Source organism: Siphateles boraxobius, unplaced genomic scaffold (assembly GCF_051911475.1).
Source record: "Siphateles boraxobius isolate OS27281-9 unplaced genomic scaffold, OSU_SipBor_1 16, whole genome shotgun sequence".
In the NCBI taxonomy this organism is placed as follows: domain Eukaryota; kingdom Metazoa; phylum Chordata; class Actinopteri; order Cypriniformes; family Leuciscidae; genus Siphateles; species Siphateles boraxobius.
The window spans coordinates 16466244-16487571 of record NW_027508766.1 but is presented as its reverse complement, the minus strand read 5'-3'; the positions used below and the strand labels follow the sequence as shown (position 1 = coordinate 16487571).

The 21328-nt window shown below is 44.3% G+C and overlaps 1 protein-coding gene across 3 annotated transcripts in view; it reads right to left on the bottom strand.

Moving 5' to 3' along the window:
• Positions 1 to 21328, bottom strand: part of col27a1b (collagen, type XXVII, alpha 1b) — a 150518-nt gene that overhangs the window by 59302 nt on the left and 69888 nt on the right. For all 3 annotated transcript variants that reach the window (XR_013204175.1, XM_077231775.1, XM_077231774.1), the window contains 5 exons: positions 21079 to 21123; positions 10831 to 10884; positions 9638 to 9682; positions 8656 to 8709; positions 7642 to 7686 (listed from right to left, as the gene is read on the bottom strand). Coding sequence is in view for 2 of the 3 variants with exons in the window: in XM_077231775.1 (XP_077087890.1) it covers positions 7642 to 7686; positions 8656 to 8709; positions 9638 to 9682; positions 10831 to 10884; positions 21079 to 21123 (243 nt within the window). In the remaining variant the exon portion in view is untranslated. The remainder of the gene's footprint in view (positions 1 to 7641; positions 7687 to 8655; positions 8710 to 9637; positions 9683 to 10830; positions 10885 to 21078; positions 21124 to 21328) is intronic.

Here is a 21328-nt window from a genome sequence, read left to right as displayed (position 1 = left end):
ACTTAGACTCAGGGCAGATACCATTTGTGCATTGCTGTTCACCAGTTTCCCACATGGTAAACATTGTCCTTTCGCTTTAATTCTGCACAAACCTCTGTAACACCAAATCCATTCCATAATCATGGGATATTGAAAAACTGGGTCTCAAAAAGCAGCCACAGGAAAGAAGCAATTGGATAGAATAAGTTCTAACCACCAACAATATTTCATATACAGCCTAGAAAAGGGATATATCAGTGGCCAGAATTGTTTTACCACTATTTGAGTATGTGACTAAAACAAATTAAAATGAATGTTTTTGTATTATTATTACTGTGGTTAGGTTGGTAAGTTAGGACAAATATCAGATTTTTCTTTTTCATTTGCACCAGTCATGCCACCCATATAGCAATGATTAATAATAAATACTGATCAGACATTAAAAGATTGATGTACAGAATAGAGGCGGATAAAAAATTAAACAAATTAAAAGTAAATAATTATATATATATATATATATATATATATATATATATATATACAATGTGTGTGCGTGTGTGTGTGTGTGTGTGTGTGTGTGTGTGTGTGTGTGTGTGTGTGTGTGTGTGTGCGTGCATGCATGCGTGCGTGTGTGTGTGTGTGTGTGCGTGTGCATGTGTTACTTATACAGTTGTGGTCAGAATTAATGGCCCCCCTGGTAAATATGATAAAAAAAATGGCTGTAAAAAATAAATCTGCCTTGTTTATCCTTTTGATCTTTCATTCAAAAAATGTGCAAATATCTAACATTTGATTGAAGTAAAAGAATTGAAAGTAGGGGGGAAATCACATTATGAAATAAGTGTTTTTCTCCATACACGTTGGACACAATCATTGGCACCCCTAGAATTTTTACAAGTAAAGTATCTCTGAAGTATATTCCCATTAATATTTACCTTTTTTTTTGCACAACAGGGTGACTAGGAACATGAAATTGTCTAGCTATGACTTCTTGTTTCACAGGAGTTTAAATATGAGGAAACACAAAGGCCAAATTCCCTTAATCATCCATCACAATGAGTAGAACCAAAGAATACAGTTCAGATATGCATCAAAAGATTGTTGAGCATCACAAAATAGAAAGTGGCTGTAAGAAAATAGCTAAATAATTGAATATCCCCATTTGGACAATCAGGGCAATAATTAAAAAGTTCCAATCAACTAAAGAAGTTATGAATCTGCCAGGAAGAGGACGTGTGTCTATATTGTCTTATTACACGGTGAGGAGGAGAGTTTGAGTGGCCAAAAACTCTTCAAGGATCACAGATGGAAAATTGCAGTGATTAGTTGAGTCTTGGGGTCAGCCTACCAAAAAAACAACCTCTACATCCCCACATGTTGTTTGGGAGGGTTTCAAGAAAAACCCTCGTAGCTCATCCAAAAACAAACTCCAGCAAATTCAGTTGTCAGACACGACTGGACCTTCAAACGGCACAGGGTTCTGTGGTAAGATGAAACTAATCTTAAAAAATAGCTTTTTGGCAGCAAACACGCTAGATGGGTTTGGTGCACACAAGGATAAAAAGTACCACATGTGTACAATTTAATATACCGTTGGATCTTTAATGTTGTGGGCATATTTTTCTGCTGGAGGTCCTGGACATCTTGTTCAGATACATGGCATCGTGGATTCTATCAAATATCAACAGATAAAAATCAAAACCTGACGGCTTCTGCTAGAAATCTTATAATGGGCCGTGGTTGGATCTTCCATCAGGACAACGATCCAAAATCAAAATCAAAATCAACACAAAAATGTGTAATGGAGCACAAAAATGAAGCTTCTGCAATGACCGGGCCAGTTCCCTGACCTGATGAGTGGAGTGAACTAAAGAGAAAAATCACCAACATGGAGCTGGGAATCGTCCTGTTTGCGTATGCAACCCACCATTCCCTGAAGGAGGGAACGGAGGACGTAGTCTACATCGACTGAATGGAATCAAGCCAGGGAGCCAGTCATCTTCGAGTACTATTGAACGAGCCAATGATATTGGCGAGCGTGATTTGCATCACACACTCCGCTCCCGCGGCGCGGGTATAAATACGGAAGTGAATGCACAAACTAGTTGCTTTTTCGCTGAGGAGCCGAGCGTAACCCGGAATCAGCGGTGGTCCAGCAGTAGTGGCAAGGGGACTACGTCCTCCGTTGCATACGCAACCAGGACGTTCCCTTTCAGTCGATAACGTCAGACGTAGTCTATGTCGACTGAATGGGATCCACCATTGAAAGCGCCACTAGAGCTGCCACCTTCCAGTGCCTAGACAAAGCCCCCTGATGCCCCCGCACTTAAGGCAGGGAAGGACAGGGCTTAGGCCGGAGAAGTCACTGCTGTTCCCACAGGACCACTGGACCAAAGTGTTCCCTGTACATGGAAGGAAGGGATGCTGCGGAAGCCAAACCTACCCGAAGGGGGGAACTTCGAGAATACACATTTGAACTGGGCAAAAGACCGGGCAGTACAACATATGGAATGTCACTGGGGTGGCTCCAGCCTAAGAAGGGGTAATCTCAGCCGACAGTGACGGCAGAGAGACTCTGCCGAGGGAATACACGGGCTCGCCGTAGGGAGCCGTACCATGGAAGAACACACATATGGGATCACCATAGGGATCGCAACATATGGACCCAGCCTAACACAGGTTCCACACTGCTTACGCGTGGTAAGCCTAACCCCGGACGTTCCACCACATCCGAAATCGGAGGGTTGCGGAGGATTCAACAGGGTTCAGTTAAGGGGAACTCAACTGGAGTAGAAATGGTGCACATATTCAGTCCATAGGAGGGGAATGGCGCAGCAAGCCGAAACTTTGAACCGGGCTCACACCGAAACTGGTTTCATGAGAAGGGAGCCCACGGGAAGCAACGGTTCAAGTAGAGGTGTCGGCCAGCCCCCAACTCGAGAATATCTGTCAGCGAAGCACTGTCAATACCTAGGCGGGAACACACACTCATTTAAGAGGAGCTCACCACATAAGTGGACATGTGCATCTTGGAATCTTCACCAAGATGAAGGCAGCCACCAATCAGTGGGCCAACCTCGCTTGGAAACAGCCTTCCCTCTCTGCTGATTTCCTTAACAGATAAGAGCTGGTCTGAGGTTCTATGGCTTGCGTTCTGTACATGTATAACCGCAATGAAGCGGACGGACAGAGAAAGCCAGGGCTGGGTCTGCCTCCTCCGGGGCAGCGCTTGCAGGCTCACCACCTGGTCCCTTTACGGGAGAGGTAGGAACCTTGAGCACAATCCAGGCCGGGGTCTCAGCTCGTGAGAGTTTGCCGGCCCGAATTCCAGGCACAACTTGTTGACCGAAAGTGTGCAAGTCCCTACCTTCTAGTAGAGACCATGCGAGCAGGAGAACTGTTTTAAACATAATTTTTAACTCACTGCCTGTAGTGGCTCAGGGGCAGTCTCTGCAGTGCAGTTGCACCAGAGATAAGGCCCAAGAGGATAAAGAGGGGTGCAAGGATTTTCCCTTGCTCCCTCCGGAACTTGATGACCAGGACGTGCTTCCCAAGCTTCTGCATCATGATGTGCATCAAGAAAAGAGGCAACATCATTTTGAGGGTGGAGAAAAACAGCCTACTCCAACACATCTTGCAGTAAAGAGAGCACAGAAATGACCGAACGCTCCCAGGATCTCCTAATGGAGAGAAGTCTCACTCAACGAATAGGTTCCACTACTAATGCGTAAGCACATTACCTGTTTCAGGGGGTGCTCGCAGAAGTGATGGTAACTACCACATATACCTGCGATGGCCACCTGAACCTCCGAGTCCAGTGTAGGACCGGCCCAGGATCTCCAGGGGTCAGAACGCGGGTGTCATCGTGCCCTGTCCCTGAAAATGTGTTCAGGGGAAGTCAGGAAGGCCGTCGAGGGGAGCTAGGTCTGGTTGGGCCAATAAGGGGCAACTATCAAGACCTGCTCTACTCCTGACCTGGCACAGTAGGTGCAAGCGAAAGGCACACAAAAGACAGAAGCACTGCTGAACACTACATGTGAAGATCACTGAGCTTCAGGAGCATTTCTGCTCAAGACTTGAGTGTTATTAAATTCACTGAGCTTCAGGTGCATTTCTGCTCAACACCTGAGTGTGATAAAATTCACTGAGCTTTAGGAGCATTTCTGCTCAACACCTGAGTGCGAAGAACTTCACTGAGCTTCAGGAGCATTTCTGCTCAACACCTGAGTGCGATGAAATTCACTGAGCTTCAGGAGCATTTCTGCTCAACACGCGAGTGTGATGAAATGACTGAACTTGAGCAGGCGCCAAGCGACAATGAATCGCATAGCCGCTCTTTTAGAAGGCTCACTGGGGAACGCATTTCTGCGGGCCCCCGGGGGCAGCTGAGAGCCAGTGTCTGTCCAAGGTTTATCCGCTTGGACAGAATATGTGCAACTGGCAGGGGGACGAATCCGGAGAGGCAACAGAGTAACTGTGCGGCCCCCGGAGTGGTCCCGACCCAGCTGGACCGCCAGGGGATGGAGTCTCCACTCTCCCTGGCTATAACTGTCGTGAGGCTTGTCGGCGGCACAATTGTGTAGGCCGGGAAAATAGTGGAATGAAGCGTCCTCAGAAGCTTCTGACTCCAAGGAGGAGGTGACGGGTGAGTTGCGTCATGCGAGGGAAGCTTACGCAACGGTCGCAATGGGCACAAATGTCCATGCAGTCAGAGGTCTCCTAGGGCTCCATTAAAGTGTGCCCTTTGTACATGGCCCCTCAGTCGGTGAGGGTTTGGCAGCAGGCCGGGGTGAACTGTTGTCACACAGGGTATGCTGCTCTGCCACAGTCACCTCGGGACTCGATCATGAAGCTAGCGCTGAAGAGGTCTTCATATGGAGGAAGCCAAGCGGCTGCATCTGCCATATACCCCAGAAGCCTCTGAAAGTTCTTTCAGTGGGACCCTTTCTCACTTCTACACACACCAGCTGAACACACTCTTGTTGAAGAGACGTGGAGGACCGAGTCCACCTCCAAAACTGAAAGAGAGATTCTCAACCTGTGGGCGAGATTGGTCTCTTCCAGTTGACCTGAAGACCAAACTGGCTATGGAGCACTCGAAGGGAAAGATACTGTACTGATACTTCAAACCCTCACACGCAACACACAGGATGGCCTGTGGTGCGGAAGGTAGAGATCTGAAGCACATGTCATTCAGGTCAGATGCTGCAGACCACCTTGGGCCAAGATGGTCACGACCCACCACCTAGTAGCATGAAGAACGAGTTTACAACAACTGGCCTTCATACCAGCTGGAGGGAGCGGCTATATCAAGTCCTTCGCCAGCAGGACAAGTTATGCGCGCACAAGTCAGGAGCACTGCTCAACACTAGGTGTGATGAATATCACTGAGTATCTGGCTCGGGCAATGTTACACTCCTAGAGGGAGATAACACAGCCAAGTCGTCATCTCCAGAGGCCAGCTCACCCTCCGATGCTGCTATGGACATCTTATCCTCTGGGGGAACCCCAATTGAAACAGCTGATCGGTCCATTACAGAGGGACCAACACGCTCAACAGGATTTCCTTCGGCTTGCGGCTTGATGGAGGAGTGAGGAGCCCACAGGGAATGGTTACCTGGCGAGACATCCATCACTATCCTCCGATCACCCATCCCACACGGCACCCTGGGGTGAGGCATGGTAATGGGGACTCGTGCTTCGCGGACGAAGGTGAGTCTCAATCTCAACACCGCGACAGTCATATTCCCGCAATGAGAACATGAGCCGTCCACAAAAGCTGCCTCAGCGAGCTGAACATATAAATATATATATACACATATTTATATACACATAAATATATAGAGCATACATGTGATGCAACAATTGTGATCTATCAGAGAGCAAATGCACCTGTGTTGCTCTTTCAGGAAATAGGACCAATCACCAGTACCGGAGCACACAGGGAAATGACCGCAGCATAACTGAACAGTGAACTGAAACAGTGAAGCACTCACTTTTCCGCCCTCTAACCAGCCGTCAACACTCACACAGCCTTTGTTGCTGTTAAAATAGCAGTTGAGAGCTCAAAGCTCGCCATCACCGCTGCACTCGCACTGTAGAAACAAACCACCAGCACTGGGAGTGTCTTCCAGAAGAACACCGACACACTTGCTCGTTGTAAACAACAGCACTCTTCAGAGACATCAAACGATCGCCTCCGAAGCGAAAGGCAACCAGTGCGTGCACCCACTTTCGTATTTATACGGGAGTGGAGTGTGTGATGCGAATCACACACGCCAATTTCATTGGCTCGTTCAATAGTACTCGAAGATGACTGGCTCCCTGGCGTGATCCCATTCAGTCGACGTAGACTACGTTTGACGTTATCGACTGAAAGGGAACTGAAGGATCTGGAGAGATTCTGTATGGAGGAATGGTCTCTGATCTCTTGTCAGTTGTTCTCCAAACTCATCCGGAATTATAGGAGGAAACTCAGAGCTGTTATCTTGGCAAAAGGAGATTGCAAAAAGTATTTATAAAAGGATGCCAATAATTGAGGCCAATATGTTTTGGAGAAAAATATTAATTTCATAATGTGAACCCCCATATTTACCAGGGGTGTCATTAATTCTGACCACAACTGTATTCATAGTAGTTAAGACATTTATAATGTTACAAAATATATATATTTTAAGGGGGGAAAACTATCACTGTTTCCACAAAAATATATTAACAAGTACTCTATCAAACATTGATAATTATATGAAATGTTAAAACAAAAATTCCCAACAGCATATAAAAAAGTACTAATAAAAAAGCATATGGCTGCTGCACTGAATTTTGGTTTTGTGAAAACAGAGCCTGATGTCGAGTCACAGAAACAAACTCAGTTCTCATCTTTGTCAGCCCTGCAGGAAATTCCATGGCTGAGTGTTTCCTTGCACTGGCAACAGCCAGGAGAAGCAAGAAGAAGAACGGCAGGGATTCGCTGACAGCGCTGTTTCCCCTCTATCTACTGTTACGTTATATAAGAGGACAAGAGCTATTACGTCGCACTCCACTGTGTGCTAAACGTGTGCTGGTCTGAAAGCCAAAGTCAACACTTGCACTGTGTGGAGATCTTTTTTGGTCCTCCAACAAGACAAACAAGTTACGTCCGAGGGGCATGTGCTGGCTATCAAACAGAACTGCAGAGTTAGAGTACTGCTTATTAAGAACAGATGAATCTGTGCTTGGCACAACATTTGTGCTTTGAACTGCACATAATTGGTAGTTGTTTTGGAAAAAGAGGAGCTTGAATTCTTAATGTCTAGTTCTTTTGAAAAAAATATGCAGACCAACATAATTTTGGTAAATAGAGAATGATTATGGGTGTACAGATGGTAAAGACCTTTGCTGATAATTGGTGGTAATTTAGTAGTATTTATCCAAACAGAATAAGATCTATCTATCTATCTATCTATCTATCTATCTATCTATCTATCTATCTATCTATCTATCTATCTATCTATCTATCTATCTATCTATCTATCTATCTGTCTATCTGTCTATCTGTCTGTCTTTCTATCAAATTCTCTCAAACATTGCCTTTTTAAACAGTGTGAATGGGTCACAAATCAATGAACACAGAGGCAAGTCATTCAGAGGTTGTCTAGAGAGGATGGTGAGAGAAAACTTTACCGGCCTACCCATCTTGCCCTTCTTCCCAGGAACACCAGGTAAACCCTAAGATGAGACAGCAGAGAGAGGGAAAGCAGGGAAAGACAGGTAAAAAGAGACAGAAATAGCAAAAACAAAAAACGAAAAAACAACAACAAAGCAATTAATCGATTCCCAAATCCCAGTGTATGCAACAGACTGTGTGAATGCTGAAAGGTCTTTAGTTTCCATTCTTCTGAACACAAAAGGTCTCTCAGATCTCTATGAACTCTGTCCCTCTGGGCCTGAAAATAGGAGACATGATCTGGCTAATCTGCAGCAGGCCATATTCCAGCTCCTGGGGGCTTATATTGCCATTTCCACAAAGTCGGAATTTACCATCTTGAGGTTACTGAGCAAATATTGTGAGAACTGAGACTAACTACTGTTTTGAAGAGGGATCGCTGTGTTTTTTAGTGGAGCGTGCCCCTTTCACCAGGCTTCCTATTCAAAGCAAGTGCTTTTGATTTACAAGCCACCATTAGAAATGAATAATGATACATGTATGGCATGTGTAATTGTGTGGGGTTTGTTCCAAAAATATATTGGGGCAACTAAAACCAAGACCATACATCTCCATCATGCCATGAATGGAGATTTTACTAAAGACATTAGGGAACATCAATGGACTTTTAATGAAAAAAAGTTTGTTGTAGTTATATTTTTTGGTTTGTTTGCAGTTTAGATGTACTTGTATGCTCATGCTTTGTAAAAACTGTCTGAAAGTGCTATTTAAAATAAACTTTTTTTTGACACGGCTAATCTCAATATGGCGGCGCCCATGAGTGGGTAACACGCTCCATGTAAAATAAAACAGATATTTTTCTATAAGTCTGTTATGTCTTATAGAACTCTTGTCTTTAATTCTTATGACTCTTTGTCTGTACATCATTATTCTATTCAAATTCAAAAACTATTTGCTGTTCAATTCTGAACAGTGTACAACTTTTAATTAGAAAAAAAGTACTTAAGTGCAGAAACAACAGCAAAACTCACTCTTTCTCCATCAGGTCCAGGGAGACCGAAGACGCCTGGGATTCCAATGAATCCCTAAACCAGGGGAGTGTAAGAAGAAAAGAAACAAACAGAGAGACTTTAGAGTGATATGGTCCAAATATCCCTTGCTGCTCTGCAGATTGACTTGCGAAGGTCTTTTGAGGACAGTGGTCGCTCTGTGAAGATCTAGGCCTTGAGGCAAGTGTATATGCCCATGGACTGCATGGTGCTGGCTTCCACGATGTAGTCCAAGGGCACATACCCTCACACCAGGGATCACGCTTGCCTTCAGCAGGATGGCTAAGGATGGGTCACAAGGTTAATACAAATAAACATACAATGAAATCATGAAGAGAAAAAGACAAAAGAAACATGAGATGATGCACATTATTGTATCATAATAAATAAATCAACATCTGAAATCATTACAAAAACATAACAATGTTAAAACATTAACATAAAAATCATGTTTTGTGTTAATCTAAAATCTAAAAAAATCTAACCAACTAACACACAAATAAAATCTTTCTGGCACCAAGAATAACAAGAGGGAAAAGACTTCGGATGTACACTGCTGCCATATACTTTACAAGACCAAATTGGTTTTAAAATTTTAGCGGAATTATAATGTAAAACCCATCTGACAAATCCCTGAAAGCAGTATACTTTCAGAGCTGATGTTCTGAGGTTTTATAATGAAAACATCTTCCAATAACTGATCCTTAAATGTCTACAACCATTTCCTTTTCTGGTGCCTTTCACAGTTTCCAAACTGGAAAACAAGCTTTCAAAACCAAATATGTAGAAGCCCTTACACAACTTTCCGAACATAAATGCTCAATCACTTTAAAGCAAATTTATAAGTAGGAGCAAACATAGAATGCAAAACATCTTAACTGTACTGTGTATACATGATGGTCAATTTATAGCCAACACAGTTGAAAATGTTTCTGATAAAAACAAAACAAAACCCATCCCTTACCCGTGCGCCTTTTGGTCCCATATTTCCTATAGGCCCTGGTAAACCCTACAAATACACAAACAATGCAATATTTTATGCCTTCAATTGGATCAATAATAATGTTGTGCCTACAGAATTGGAAACACAAAATGAAGACTTCCTTTTTATGGAGGCCCAAACAGATTTATGCTGTTGAAATTTTGCAAATATGATATAGTGCTCTAGTCTAACTTGGCCAAGTGAATTAAAGAGCCACTTTATTTTTTTGGTAACACTTTATTTAGGGTCCAATTCTCACTATTAACTATAGTTGCTTATTAGCATGCATATTACTAGGATATTGGCTGTTTATTAGTACTTATAAAGCACATATTAATGCCTTATTCTACATGACCATCTCTTAATCCTACGTAAATTAACAACTACCTTACTAAATAAGCAGTAATAAGGAGTTTATTGAGGTAAAAGTCATAGTTAATTGTTAGTTAATTGTGGGAATTGGACCCTAATTTAAAGTGTTACCATTTTTTCTCCTATTTACACAGCCATGACTAACACATTTTTTTCTGCACACAGACATCTAGCATATATTAACAAAATAGTTTTTTTAGTTGTTGATTTAAATTTTCAACAGTGTCTAGAGATCGCTTATTGCACCTTTAAGGAAACATTAAAGAGTTATATCAGCTGAAAAACTAAATTCCAGTAGGATTTTCTAGAACATGCCTAATGGTAAAGGTATATAAGACTAGAAGCTACCAGAAACATTTATTTGGTTGTTGTAGTTGTTGTTGCTTCCCAGAATAAGTAAATCTGGTAGTTCACAAAGAAAAGCAGGGGCCAATCTAATCATTTCCACCAATCACATTTAACCTCAGCAGTGGGAGAAAATCTATCAAAAGAGGAAGATTATCTTTTGCAAATTACTTTTCCAAATATCAGGTATCAGTCATGCCTTTGGCACCCCAAAAATGATTATTTTACTGCTAGCACATTAAGCTCAAATAGAGCTTAATATAAAATCCATTTTCATTGCCTCTTAATTCCAAAATCAATTCTAATTTATCAAAAATTATGTCAAAACAAGGCGTCATATTGGCAAAGCAAGCTCTTTTAGTCTCCAATACAAGCCATGACACTTTGCTACTAGTCTCATTATACTCATATCTGTAAGTACTGTGCAAGCCAGCAGCACAACAGAAGATTTACTGCACCTGCCTGCCAGGATAACCTTTGGCACCCGGGCTTCCATCCGTTCCTCTTTCTCCCTGCGGAGAGAGAGAATAAAGAGTATAAAGAGGAAAAAATCCATTACTATAAATGTCATTAGCATTGGAAGCTCTTCTTGTAGAGAGCCATAACAAACAAAAAGAAAGATAAAAAGCATAATGGCGAGAGAGAGAGAGAGAGAGAGAGAGAGAGAGAGAGAGAGAGAGAGAGAGGAGTGAAATGCAATTCTATTAAAACAACATGTTATTCTTATGCATGTCTGTAAATAGTTTTAGTCTTTTTTCATATGTTGCCATTTTTGTCAATATGACAAATAGAGAGCGTGTGTGGACCACCACAGAAGTATGAGATTATGAAACAATAATGAAAGTGTTTTAAATATTATTATACTACTATAACTCAACAATTCTAAATTCCAGAAATTCTAGAATCCAATTCTAGAAATCGGTGGAAAGTCCAGACCGTCAGATCAAGTGTCAGACAGACTGATTCTGCCAAAACTCAATAAAAAATAAAAAAAATCATATCTACCGTGTCTATTTAGTTCTCTTACGAGAGGTTCTCTTGTATTGCATTAGTTGCTTACACTACATGTAAAGTCATCTTTTCTCGAGATATTGAAGCCAAAAAATTATCCTAATTTTTCCATTTATTGTCAATGCAGAGCAGCAGCTACCTAAGGATGGGAATTGATAAGAATTTAACGATTCCGATTCTATTATCAATATTGCTTATCGATTCGATTCCTTATCGATTCTCTTATCGATTCTCATTGGGTGAGGGAATAAGTACAAATTTGTTTGTTTGTATTAACTTATTGAACTTATAACTTATTTGTTTGTTAATTATTATTAACTCGCTGACACAGCACAGAGTATTAGGGGTGGGAACCTACACTGGTCTCACTGCACGGTTCGATTACGATTATCATGTCATCGATTCAGTTCAATTCGATATCTCGATGCATTACATGCACTGCCGCCTCAATTTTCAATTTTACTTGAAAAGTGATGTGTGCGGGCGGGCGTGCGTGTGCGTGTTCGCGCGTTCGTCTGTTCGTGAAGTCGCAGTGACATTCCAGTTTAAGTTTCATGGGACTAAAGTCCCGGACGCACAGCTGCCGGCTTTGGCCCTCACTTCCGCTGCCTCAGGGGACAAAGCTGAAGGAATGGACCCAGGTGACAACTGTTCCATCCTGGCATCGGACAGCAAGGAGTGGTCGGGTTCACATCACTCCACCTCCTCCTCGATCCAGGAATCCAGCAGGACTCGGGCTGGCGTGGACACGGAACTTATGCGCCTCCTGTCTAATGACGTCGACCAACTCAGCTTGGATTGGTCACCGCCGAAGGAGCCCGCGCACAACAGCCTCGACAGCCCCCGCCCACCGCCCGTTTCCAGAGCGGCACCCTTTCTGCTGGAGCTTCACGCTGAGCTGGCTAAATCGAGGAATGCACCATTCTCCACGAGACTCCACACTCATGTCTCCTCGGCGCTCTCCCAAGTGGACGGTGCCGCCGATAAGGGGTACAAAGCTATCCCCCCAGTGGAGGAGGCAGTCGCAGCGCATCTTTGCCCGCCCTCTGCGAGATGGCGTTCAAAGTCTGCCCTCCCGTCCAAAGCCTGCAGGACCACCTCAGCTCTTGTCGGCCGCGTTCCCCATTCCAAGCAATCGGGACGTCACAAGTGATACAGACAGCCACCACTGTCAGCGAGCTGCCGTTCCCGAGATCCGAGGGCACGCGCGCCACGCACACACCTCCGGTTCGGTTTCCCGAGCCCACAAAGTGCGGGACCCGGAGTCTATTCTGCCCCTAGCTGTACATGTAAAAGCATGGGAGGCTATTCCAGGGGTATCAGAATGGGTGCTGAGCACAATAAGACAGGGCTATTCACTACAGTTCGCTCGCCGTCCCCCTCGCTTTCGAGCACGGACCGAGACGAAAGTGAAAGCGGATGTAGCGCATTTACTCCGCGCAGAAATAGCCAAACTGCTGTGCAAAGGGGCTATAGAACCAGTACCTCCTTCTCTGAGCGAGTCAGGCTTTTACAGACGCTATTTTCTCGTACCCAAGAAAGACGGAGCTCTAAGACCTATCTTAGATCTGAGATATTTGAACAAAGCTCTCATGAGAAGGCCATTCAAAATGCTCACGACCAGAGAAAACCTAGCGTAAATTCGCCCGAGGGACTGGTTTATCTCTCTCGATCTGAAAGATGCATACTTTCATATTCCGATAATACCCCGTCACAGGCCATTCTTGAGATTCGCCTTCGACGGTCGGGTATATCAATACACCGTCCTCCCGAACGGGAGGACGGTGTATTGATATACCCGACCGTATATCCGACCGTCTTTAGCACCTCGTACATTCACGAAGTTCATCTACGCGGCTCTCGCCTCCCTGAGAGAACAGGGCATGCGAATTCTGAACTATTTGGACAATTGGCTGATTTTAGCACAGTCAGAGATAGAACTCTTATATCACCGAACAGTGCTCCTCAGTCATCTGGAAAGCCTGGGTCTCACGGTCAACTGGACCAAGAGCTTGGAATAGAACTGGACTCTGTGGCTATGACGGCCCGTTTATCGACACAGCGCGCGCATCGTGTTCGACACCTGGCCACATATTTCCAGAAGGGCAGTAACGCTCCTCTGAAGCAGAGCTTCAGCTGGGCCTGCTGCGCATCCGCCCGATACAACGCTGGTTGAACACCCGAGTTCCTTGCCGGGCTTGGGCTTTCGGCCGCAAACAGATCAGAGTGACTCAGAGGTGTGTTTCAGCTCTGCAGCCCTGTTTGCACAGCTCTGCAGCGACTGGTACCAGCAGGGGGTGACAATGAGAGCTGTCTCACACGGAAAGGTCATCTCGACGGACGCCTCCAACTTAGGCTGGGTCGCTCTCTTCGAGGGCAGACCGGTCTTTTGGCCTCTGTCAGACAGAGAGAAACACTTCCACATAAACTGTCTGGAGATGATAGCGGTCGAGAACGCGCTCAAGCGCGTCCTCCCGTTCATATGGGACCATCATGTGCTAGTCCGCTCGGACAACATGTCTGTGGTGTCCTACATTAACCGTCAGGGCGGTGTCGGATCTAGGAGTTTCTGCTATCTGACAGAACGCCTGCTCGTATGGTCTCGGCACCTCCTGCGCTCGCTGAGAGCGGACAAACTGTCCAGGAACTACGTTCCCCCAGGGGAATGGTCCCTGCACCCCCAGACAGTCCAGTTACTATTGCGCCTTTTCGGCAAAGCGAAAGTCGACCTGTTTGCGTCAAAAGACAACGCTCATTGCCCAATGTTCTTTTCAAAGAACAAGGATGTGCTGGCCCAAATCTGGCCCAGCCTCCCTCTTTATGCCTTCCCTCCGGTCTCTGTTACCACAGGTAATCAATAGGATCAGGGAAACGCGCCACTCGGTGCTCCTTATAGCCCCGCACTGGGAGAATCAAGTCTGGTTCCCGGAGCTGACGCGGCTGTCACACACAGCCCCCTGGCCGATTCCGGTGAGGAGGGATCTCCTCTCTCAAGCCTGTGGCTCAATCTGGCATCGCCATCCAGAGCACTGGTCTCTGCATATATGGTTAATCAACAGATACCCGTTGTCTTGCCAGAAGGAGTGATGAATACGATTACGCAATCCAGAGCTCCCTCTACGAGGCGGCTCTACGCGTCTAAATGGTCTGTGTTCTCCAAATGGTGTGCCGACACACGGACATGTGGGGTATCGTGGTTGCTTAGTTTCCTCCAAGAGCTGTTGGATAAGGGCAGGTTCCCATCCACCCTTAAAGTATATGTGGCGGCCGTTGCAGCGTTCACTGAGTCGACGCGCGGCCGGTCAATAGGAAGGAACAAGCTTGTCATCCGCTGCCTTAGGAGCAAGGAGGATGAACCCCCCGCGACCCCCTTCGGTTCCCATGTGGGATCTTTCCTTGGTTCTAGAGGCCCTGAAAGCATTCCCCCTTGAACCACTAGACTCCGTGGACCTAAAGTACCTCTCGCTCAAAACTTACATGCGGGGATTTACACGCGCTGTCTGTTAGTGCTGCGTGTCTTGAGTTTGGACCAAATGACTCTAAAGTCATCCTTAAACCAAGGCATGGCTATGTCCCTAAGGTGATAGGCACTCCCTTCAGAGCGCAAGTCATTTCTCTATCGGCTCTGCCAGCATCCGATAGTGAGAGTGATGTTAATCTCCTCTGCCCTGTCAGGGCTTTGAGGGCTTACATTACGCGTTCCGACGCTTTCAGGCGCTCGGGGCAGCTCTTTGTTTCGTTTGGTGGGCGCATCAAAGGTCTCGCTGCCTCGAAACAGAGCCTGTCCAGATGGATAGTGGATGCTATTGCATCTGCTTATGTGTCCAAAGATCTGCAATGCCCGTTGGGCGTCAGAGCTCATTCCACTAGAGGCATGGCCTCATCGTGGGCTTGGTCCAGCGGGATTTCCATCCACGACATTTGTGATGCGGCAGGCTGGGCCTCCCCGTCTACATTTGTTAGGATTTATAATCTGGAAGTTCCCGCCCTGCAGGCTAGACTTCTGTCAGTATTAGTGGTGTATATGTTCTGCCCAGATTGGATCGTGCGCAGACTACTCTCATGTGACCGTAGCTCTCCTGGTTGAGATGCACTGTATTATGTTGGTTTATATAGACCGGCAACGCCGCTCTGTATACCCTATATATGTGCTTACGAACATGTGCTGGCCCGCGCTGCTGGCCGCCTGTTTCCCACTTATCTATGTTCCCCGGGATTCCCTGGGACTCATGAAGTGGATGCTTGGCGCGCACGGCGTTGACAATGGGTTCCCGTAGCGTAAGCAACTTACGCAATACGAGAGAACCCCTCGTAAGAGAACGTACTCGGTTACATAAGTAACCTCGGTTCTCTCTAGAAGAGGGAACGAGTATTGCGTAACACGACCGTGCTAGCGCCACGAGAGATTTTTCACTTCAGTCGATGAAAACCAGCGAGCTGCCTACCGAGCCTGGCTTTTATACGCTAAACAACACCCCTTTTGGCGGACTGTGACGCGTAAAGAGCGCGGGCGCCCTCATTGGGCGTGACGTCATGCGCGAGACTCAGTGGTAGGCTGCTGCAGTTGCCGCAGGGCAGCGAATGAGCACGCGAGACTGCCTGCTCTAGGTCTGCTAGCTGCTGCACTGCGTTGACAATAAATGGAAAAATTAGGATAATTTTTTGGCTTCAATATCTCGAGAAAAGATGACTTTACCCGTAGCGTAAGCAACTTACGCAATACTCGTTCCCTCTTCTAGAGAGAACCGAGGTTACGTATGTAACCGAGCAGTTTTCTGTGTTAGTTTTCTGTGTTTATGTATTCTAGATTGGATGCTTTGGACTGCATCTCAATTGAGCAGCAAAGTAAGACTGTCCTGATTAGTTGAAAGATATGTTGTCACATGCAGATCTTAATAGGGATGCCAATTTAATGTGTTAATTTACGGTGTTGTCTCCAGGCAACATAGTCTATTTGAATTTATTTTTAATAAAATGAGACTGTGAGATGAATGAGACTAATAAAATTTATTGGTCAAGCCTTTCTCACGAGAGAAGAACTCAAATACTTATCAATGAAAGTGCAAAAAAGTGGTCACATGACCCACAGGGATCCATTTTGTGTCTTATTTCAGCACACGTGCACAGATTACATGGCTCCATATTTTAGCCAAAGAAAAATGCATTTTTCCCTAATTTGCATCCAGTTAATCTCCTACAGAAAATATGACTCACCTTCACTGGTACGTAAAAAAGTATTTTCAAGAACTTTACATCATATATCATCAAATGTTTTAGAGGACATAAGAAAAAACTGTGTGTTGCCTAAAGGCAACATTGTACCACAACAGAATCGCACAAGGCCATACCAGGCATACTAGGTTGGATACAAATACACTGAACAAAATTATAAACGTAACACTTTTGTTTTTGCCCCCATTTTTCATGAGCTGATCTCAAAGATCTAAGACTTTTTCTATGTACACAAAAGGCATATTTCTCTCAAATATAGTTCACAAATCTGTGTTAGTGAGCACTTCACCTTTGCCGAGATAATCCATCAATTTTCGGGGGGTCCGAAAACAGTCAGTATCTGGTGTGACCATTAATTGCCTCACGCAGTGCAACACATCTCCTTCACATAGAGTTGATCAGGTTGTTGATTGTGGCCTGTGGAATGTTGGTCCAATCCTCTTCAATGGCTGTGCGAAGTTGCTGGATATTGGCAGGACCTGGAACACGCTGTCGTATACGCCAATCCAGAGCATCCCAAACATGCTCAATGGGTGACATGTCCGGTGAGTATGCTGGCCATGCAAGAACTGGGATGTTTTCAGCTTCCAGGAATTGTGTACAGATCCTTGCAACATGGGGCCGTGCATTATCATGCTGCAACATGAGGTGATAGTCGTAGATGAATGGCACAACAATGGGCCTCAGAATCTCATCATGGTATCGCTGTGCATTCAAAATGTCATCAATAAAATGCACCGGTGTTCGTTGTCCATAACATACTCCCCAACTCAAGTCGGTTACGCCGAAAAACTGCAGTCAGGTCGAGACCCCGATGAGGACAACGAGCATGCAGATAAGCCTCCCTGAGATGCTTCCTGACAGTTTGTGCAGAAATTCTTTGGTTATGCAAACCGATTGTTGCAGCAGCTGTCCGGGTGGCTGGTCTCAGACGTTCTTGGAGGTAAATATGCTGAATGTGAAGGTCCTAGACTGGTGTGGTTACATGTGGTCTGCGGTTGTGAGGCCGGTTGGATGTACTGCCAAATTCTCTGAAACGTCTTTGGAGACGGCTTATTGTAGAGAAATGAACATTCAATTTATGGGCAACAGCTCCGGTGGACATTCCTGCAGTCAGCATGCCAATTGCACGCTCCCTCAAAACTTGCGACATCTGTGGCACTGCCTCTGTGATGCCTCACTAACACAGATTAAGACAGATTTGTGAACAATATTTGAGAGAAATTTCAAAGAAATTTTGAGAGAAAAAAGAAGGCCTTTTGTGTACATAGAAAAAGTCTTAGATCTTTGAGTTCAGCTCATGAAAAATTGGGGACAAAACAAAAGTGTTGCGTTTATAATTTTGTTCAGTGTATATTATATTTGTAAGAAAAATTGTTAGAATTATCTAAATATATTTTCATTTTTGCATGATTTTGTAATGCACTTATACGAATAGTAATTCACATACTAAATCTGCACATATCATGATCTGCACGTATTCTATAGTACCTAAAAAGGTATAAAACACAACTGTCAGTTGATGAGGGTGAGGATGAGGTGTCATACTATGATGAAGAAGATGAGGTCATAGTAACATATGAATCTGCATATGAATATATCATGTATGAATATGAATATATATGAATATATATGAATATATCATATCATATGAATCTGAGGAAGTGAATCCTGCAGGTAGAGAGTGCGGGTGAGAGTGAAGATGTGATGATGATGAAGATGGATATGATAACTTGATATGATAACTTGATGATATGATTGTTTGGTAATACTTCCCAGGTGAAAAAGACGTACTGTTAAATGTATTAAAAATGCATTAAAGTATATTTGTATTGTACTAAAAACATACTCAAGTAATACAAACATACTCATTTTTAATACATTTAATAGTACGTCTTTTTCTCCTGGGTTGTGTTCCACTATGGTACAATATTGCCTGAGAGCAACAGATGGATGTTAAATGTTACTTTTTATTAAATAGGAAATTTCTTATACATTAAAAACTGGATACATGTGTTTTTTTCAAATGTCTGGTTAAAGAAATTGATGTTCCTTTTCAAGGGAACTCGCGTTGCGTCGATTGACGCTAAGGGAATGCTTTGCGTGTTGATGTATTGAAGCACAAAATCAGTCCAATGGTGTGACGGGACGTCAGAGGCGGGTGACGTCATGAACCAGGAAACTATATAAGCCTGTTCAAACCCAGCCGCTCCAGCTTCAGTGTCTTCACAAGCGCTCTATGTGAAATTGTCCTTGTTATTTGGTGTCGTCTGTTATATATATATATATATATATATATATATATATATATATATATATATATACCGCCACCTCAATCTCATGCTTTTGAGGAGCTTGTTGAGGTTGTAACGAGAGCGGTCGAAAGATTACATATCGATTGGCCGGCAGATAAGCAGGACGTTCGTTTAAAAAGCAAACTAGACGAACGCTTCCTGCCCTCTCATTCACAATCTCGCCTGAGCCTTCCGTTTTTTCCCGATCTCCACACTGAGGTGTCGAGATTGTGGAAGAAACCTGTGTCATATAGAATGTACAGTGCACAATCATTACACTACTCTTCTATTTCACAATATAAAGAGCACGGATATGGGGAAATGCCGAAGGTGGAAGAGACGTTTGCGAGGTACCTCTCCCCTGAATCTGCATCTTCCCTTAAAGCCACATTATTACCCACCAAACCAGTTAGAGTAACTTCAGCTTTGGTGGGTAAGGCTTATTCAACGGCTGGTCAGGCTGCACCATGTCTTCACACAATGTCGCTGCTGCAGGCTTACCAGGCTGAAATTTTAGGAGACATTGATGAGGGCGGGGCTATTGGCTCAAATGCAGTTTGCGAACTGCGTCGAGCCACAGATTTGTCTCTCAGGGTCGCCAAGGAGACGGCTATTCCTATCGGTCGGTCTATGGCAGCTCTGGTGGCCACTGAGAGACATTTCTGGCTCAATTTGAGCAATATTAAAGAAAAGGAGACGCAGTGAACACGGTCATCGAGAGGGTTCAGGAATCAGCCATACAAGCGTCTGCCTTCCAAAAACTTCTCCCTCGCCAGACTCATGTCTCCGGGGTTGCTGAGCGGGAGCAGCCCCAAACTTTTAAAACCAGCTCCTCACACCGTGCCACACAAAAACAGAGCGTGGCTTCCCGTGTTCCCCCACAAAAAGAATGGGGACACTCGACCAGGAGTATGGCGGCTTCTAAGGCCTTATTGTCAGGAACACCTCTACAAGATGTTTGTGATGTGGCAGGCTGGTCATCACCTCACACATTCGTTGGGTTTTATTCTCTGGACTTGTACTCTACACCAGGGTCCAGAGTGCTCTCATACTAGTGCTGCTTGCCCTGATTTCACACTGGACAGGCAATTTTTCGCTATGGTGGCGTTGGTATAGACGTTCCCTTAGTGTCAATCGACACAACGCGAATTCCCTTGAAAGGGAACACCTCGGTTATAACTGTAACCTCGGTTCCCTGAAGAGGGAACGAGACGTTGCGTCACCTGCCATATCTCCTGCGTGCCTGTAAGCGACTTGTTCAGACCTTACGAAGCTGGAGCGGCTGGGTTTGAACAGGCTTATATAGTTTCCTGGTTCATGACGTCACCCGCCTCTGACGTCCCGTCACACCATTGGACTGATTTTACATGTGCTTCAATACATCAACACGCAAAGCGTTCCCCTAGCGTCATCGACACAATGTCGCGTTCCCTCTTTAGTGAACCGAGGTTACAGTCGTAACCGAGGCGTTTTCAATAAAAAAAAAATTTTTCTACGTGAAAATTTCAAATGTTTCAATTTGTCCGTTGTGCTACAATGTTGCCTTGAGGCAACAAACTTTTAAAAATTAAATAAATAAATTATAGAAAATGTTTATTGATATTGTTATAGTTTCCAATTTTAAGCAGGAAAAACACCACACATACTTTTTTTCTCAGTGATATCATATTGCGTACCATATAGGGTTAATTGTGTGACAAAATAATGCATTTATTCTTTTGTGTGATTCTGTCCTCTTTACAGTATATCCAGTAAGCTGGGGCTGTATTACAGAAACATCCCATTTTAAGTCTTAAAAGTCTAAGAAAATCTAAGAAGTTCTTAATGAATTTCTACATTTCAGGGCGAAAGAAAGTGTGACCATCACCTACAAAGAAAAAAAAAGTATATTTTGCCAGCTAGCAAACTCGCGAACTTGAACCAGATGCAAAATTTACAAAGGGAAGTTTCGTTGCCACCAAAATGCCATTGGACAAAATACTTTGTCATGTTGATTCCCCTTGAAATGAATGGATTTGGGCTGTGAAACTTTGTAGAGGTATGGAAAATGTGAACGCACCTTTATGATTTTTCTGTAATATGGCCCATGGGGTGTACTTTGGTAATGGATGTAAAAGTCATAGGTGTTAATTCCTCTAATTCTGGTGAATGGTGTGAATGGGAACTCACTTGATCTCCGGGGTGACCAGAGGGACCAGGATGGCCTTTCTGTCCCTAAGCAGAGAAAAATCACAAGAACAAAGTGAAAACATGTACAATCCCAGCGGTTAACAAATGTTCCCAGGATGGAAGAATGGAAATGTAATAAATGTAGAGAAACTTAGCAGGTCTTAAAGCGCACATCAACAGATTCTACACCAACAGCAAACCTCTTCCAAACCAATACCAACTCATTAACAGCTGAGCAGATGGTTAAACT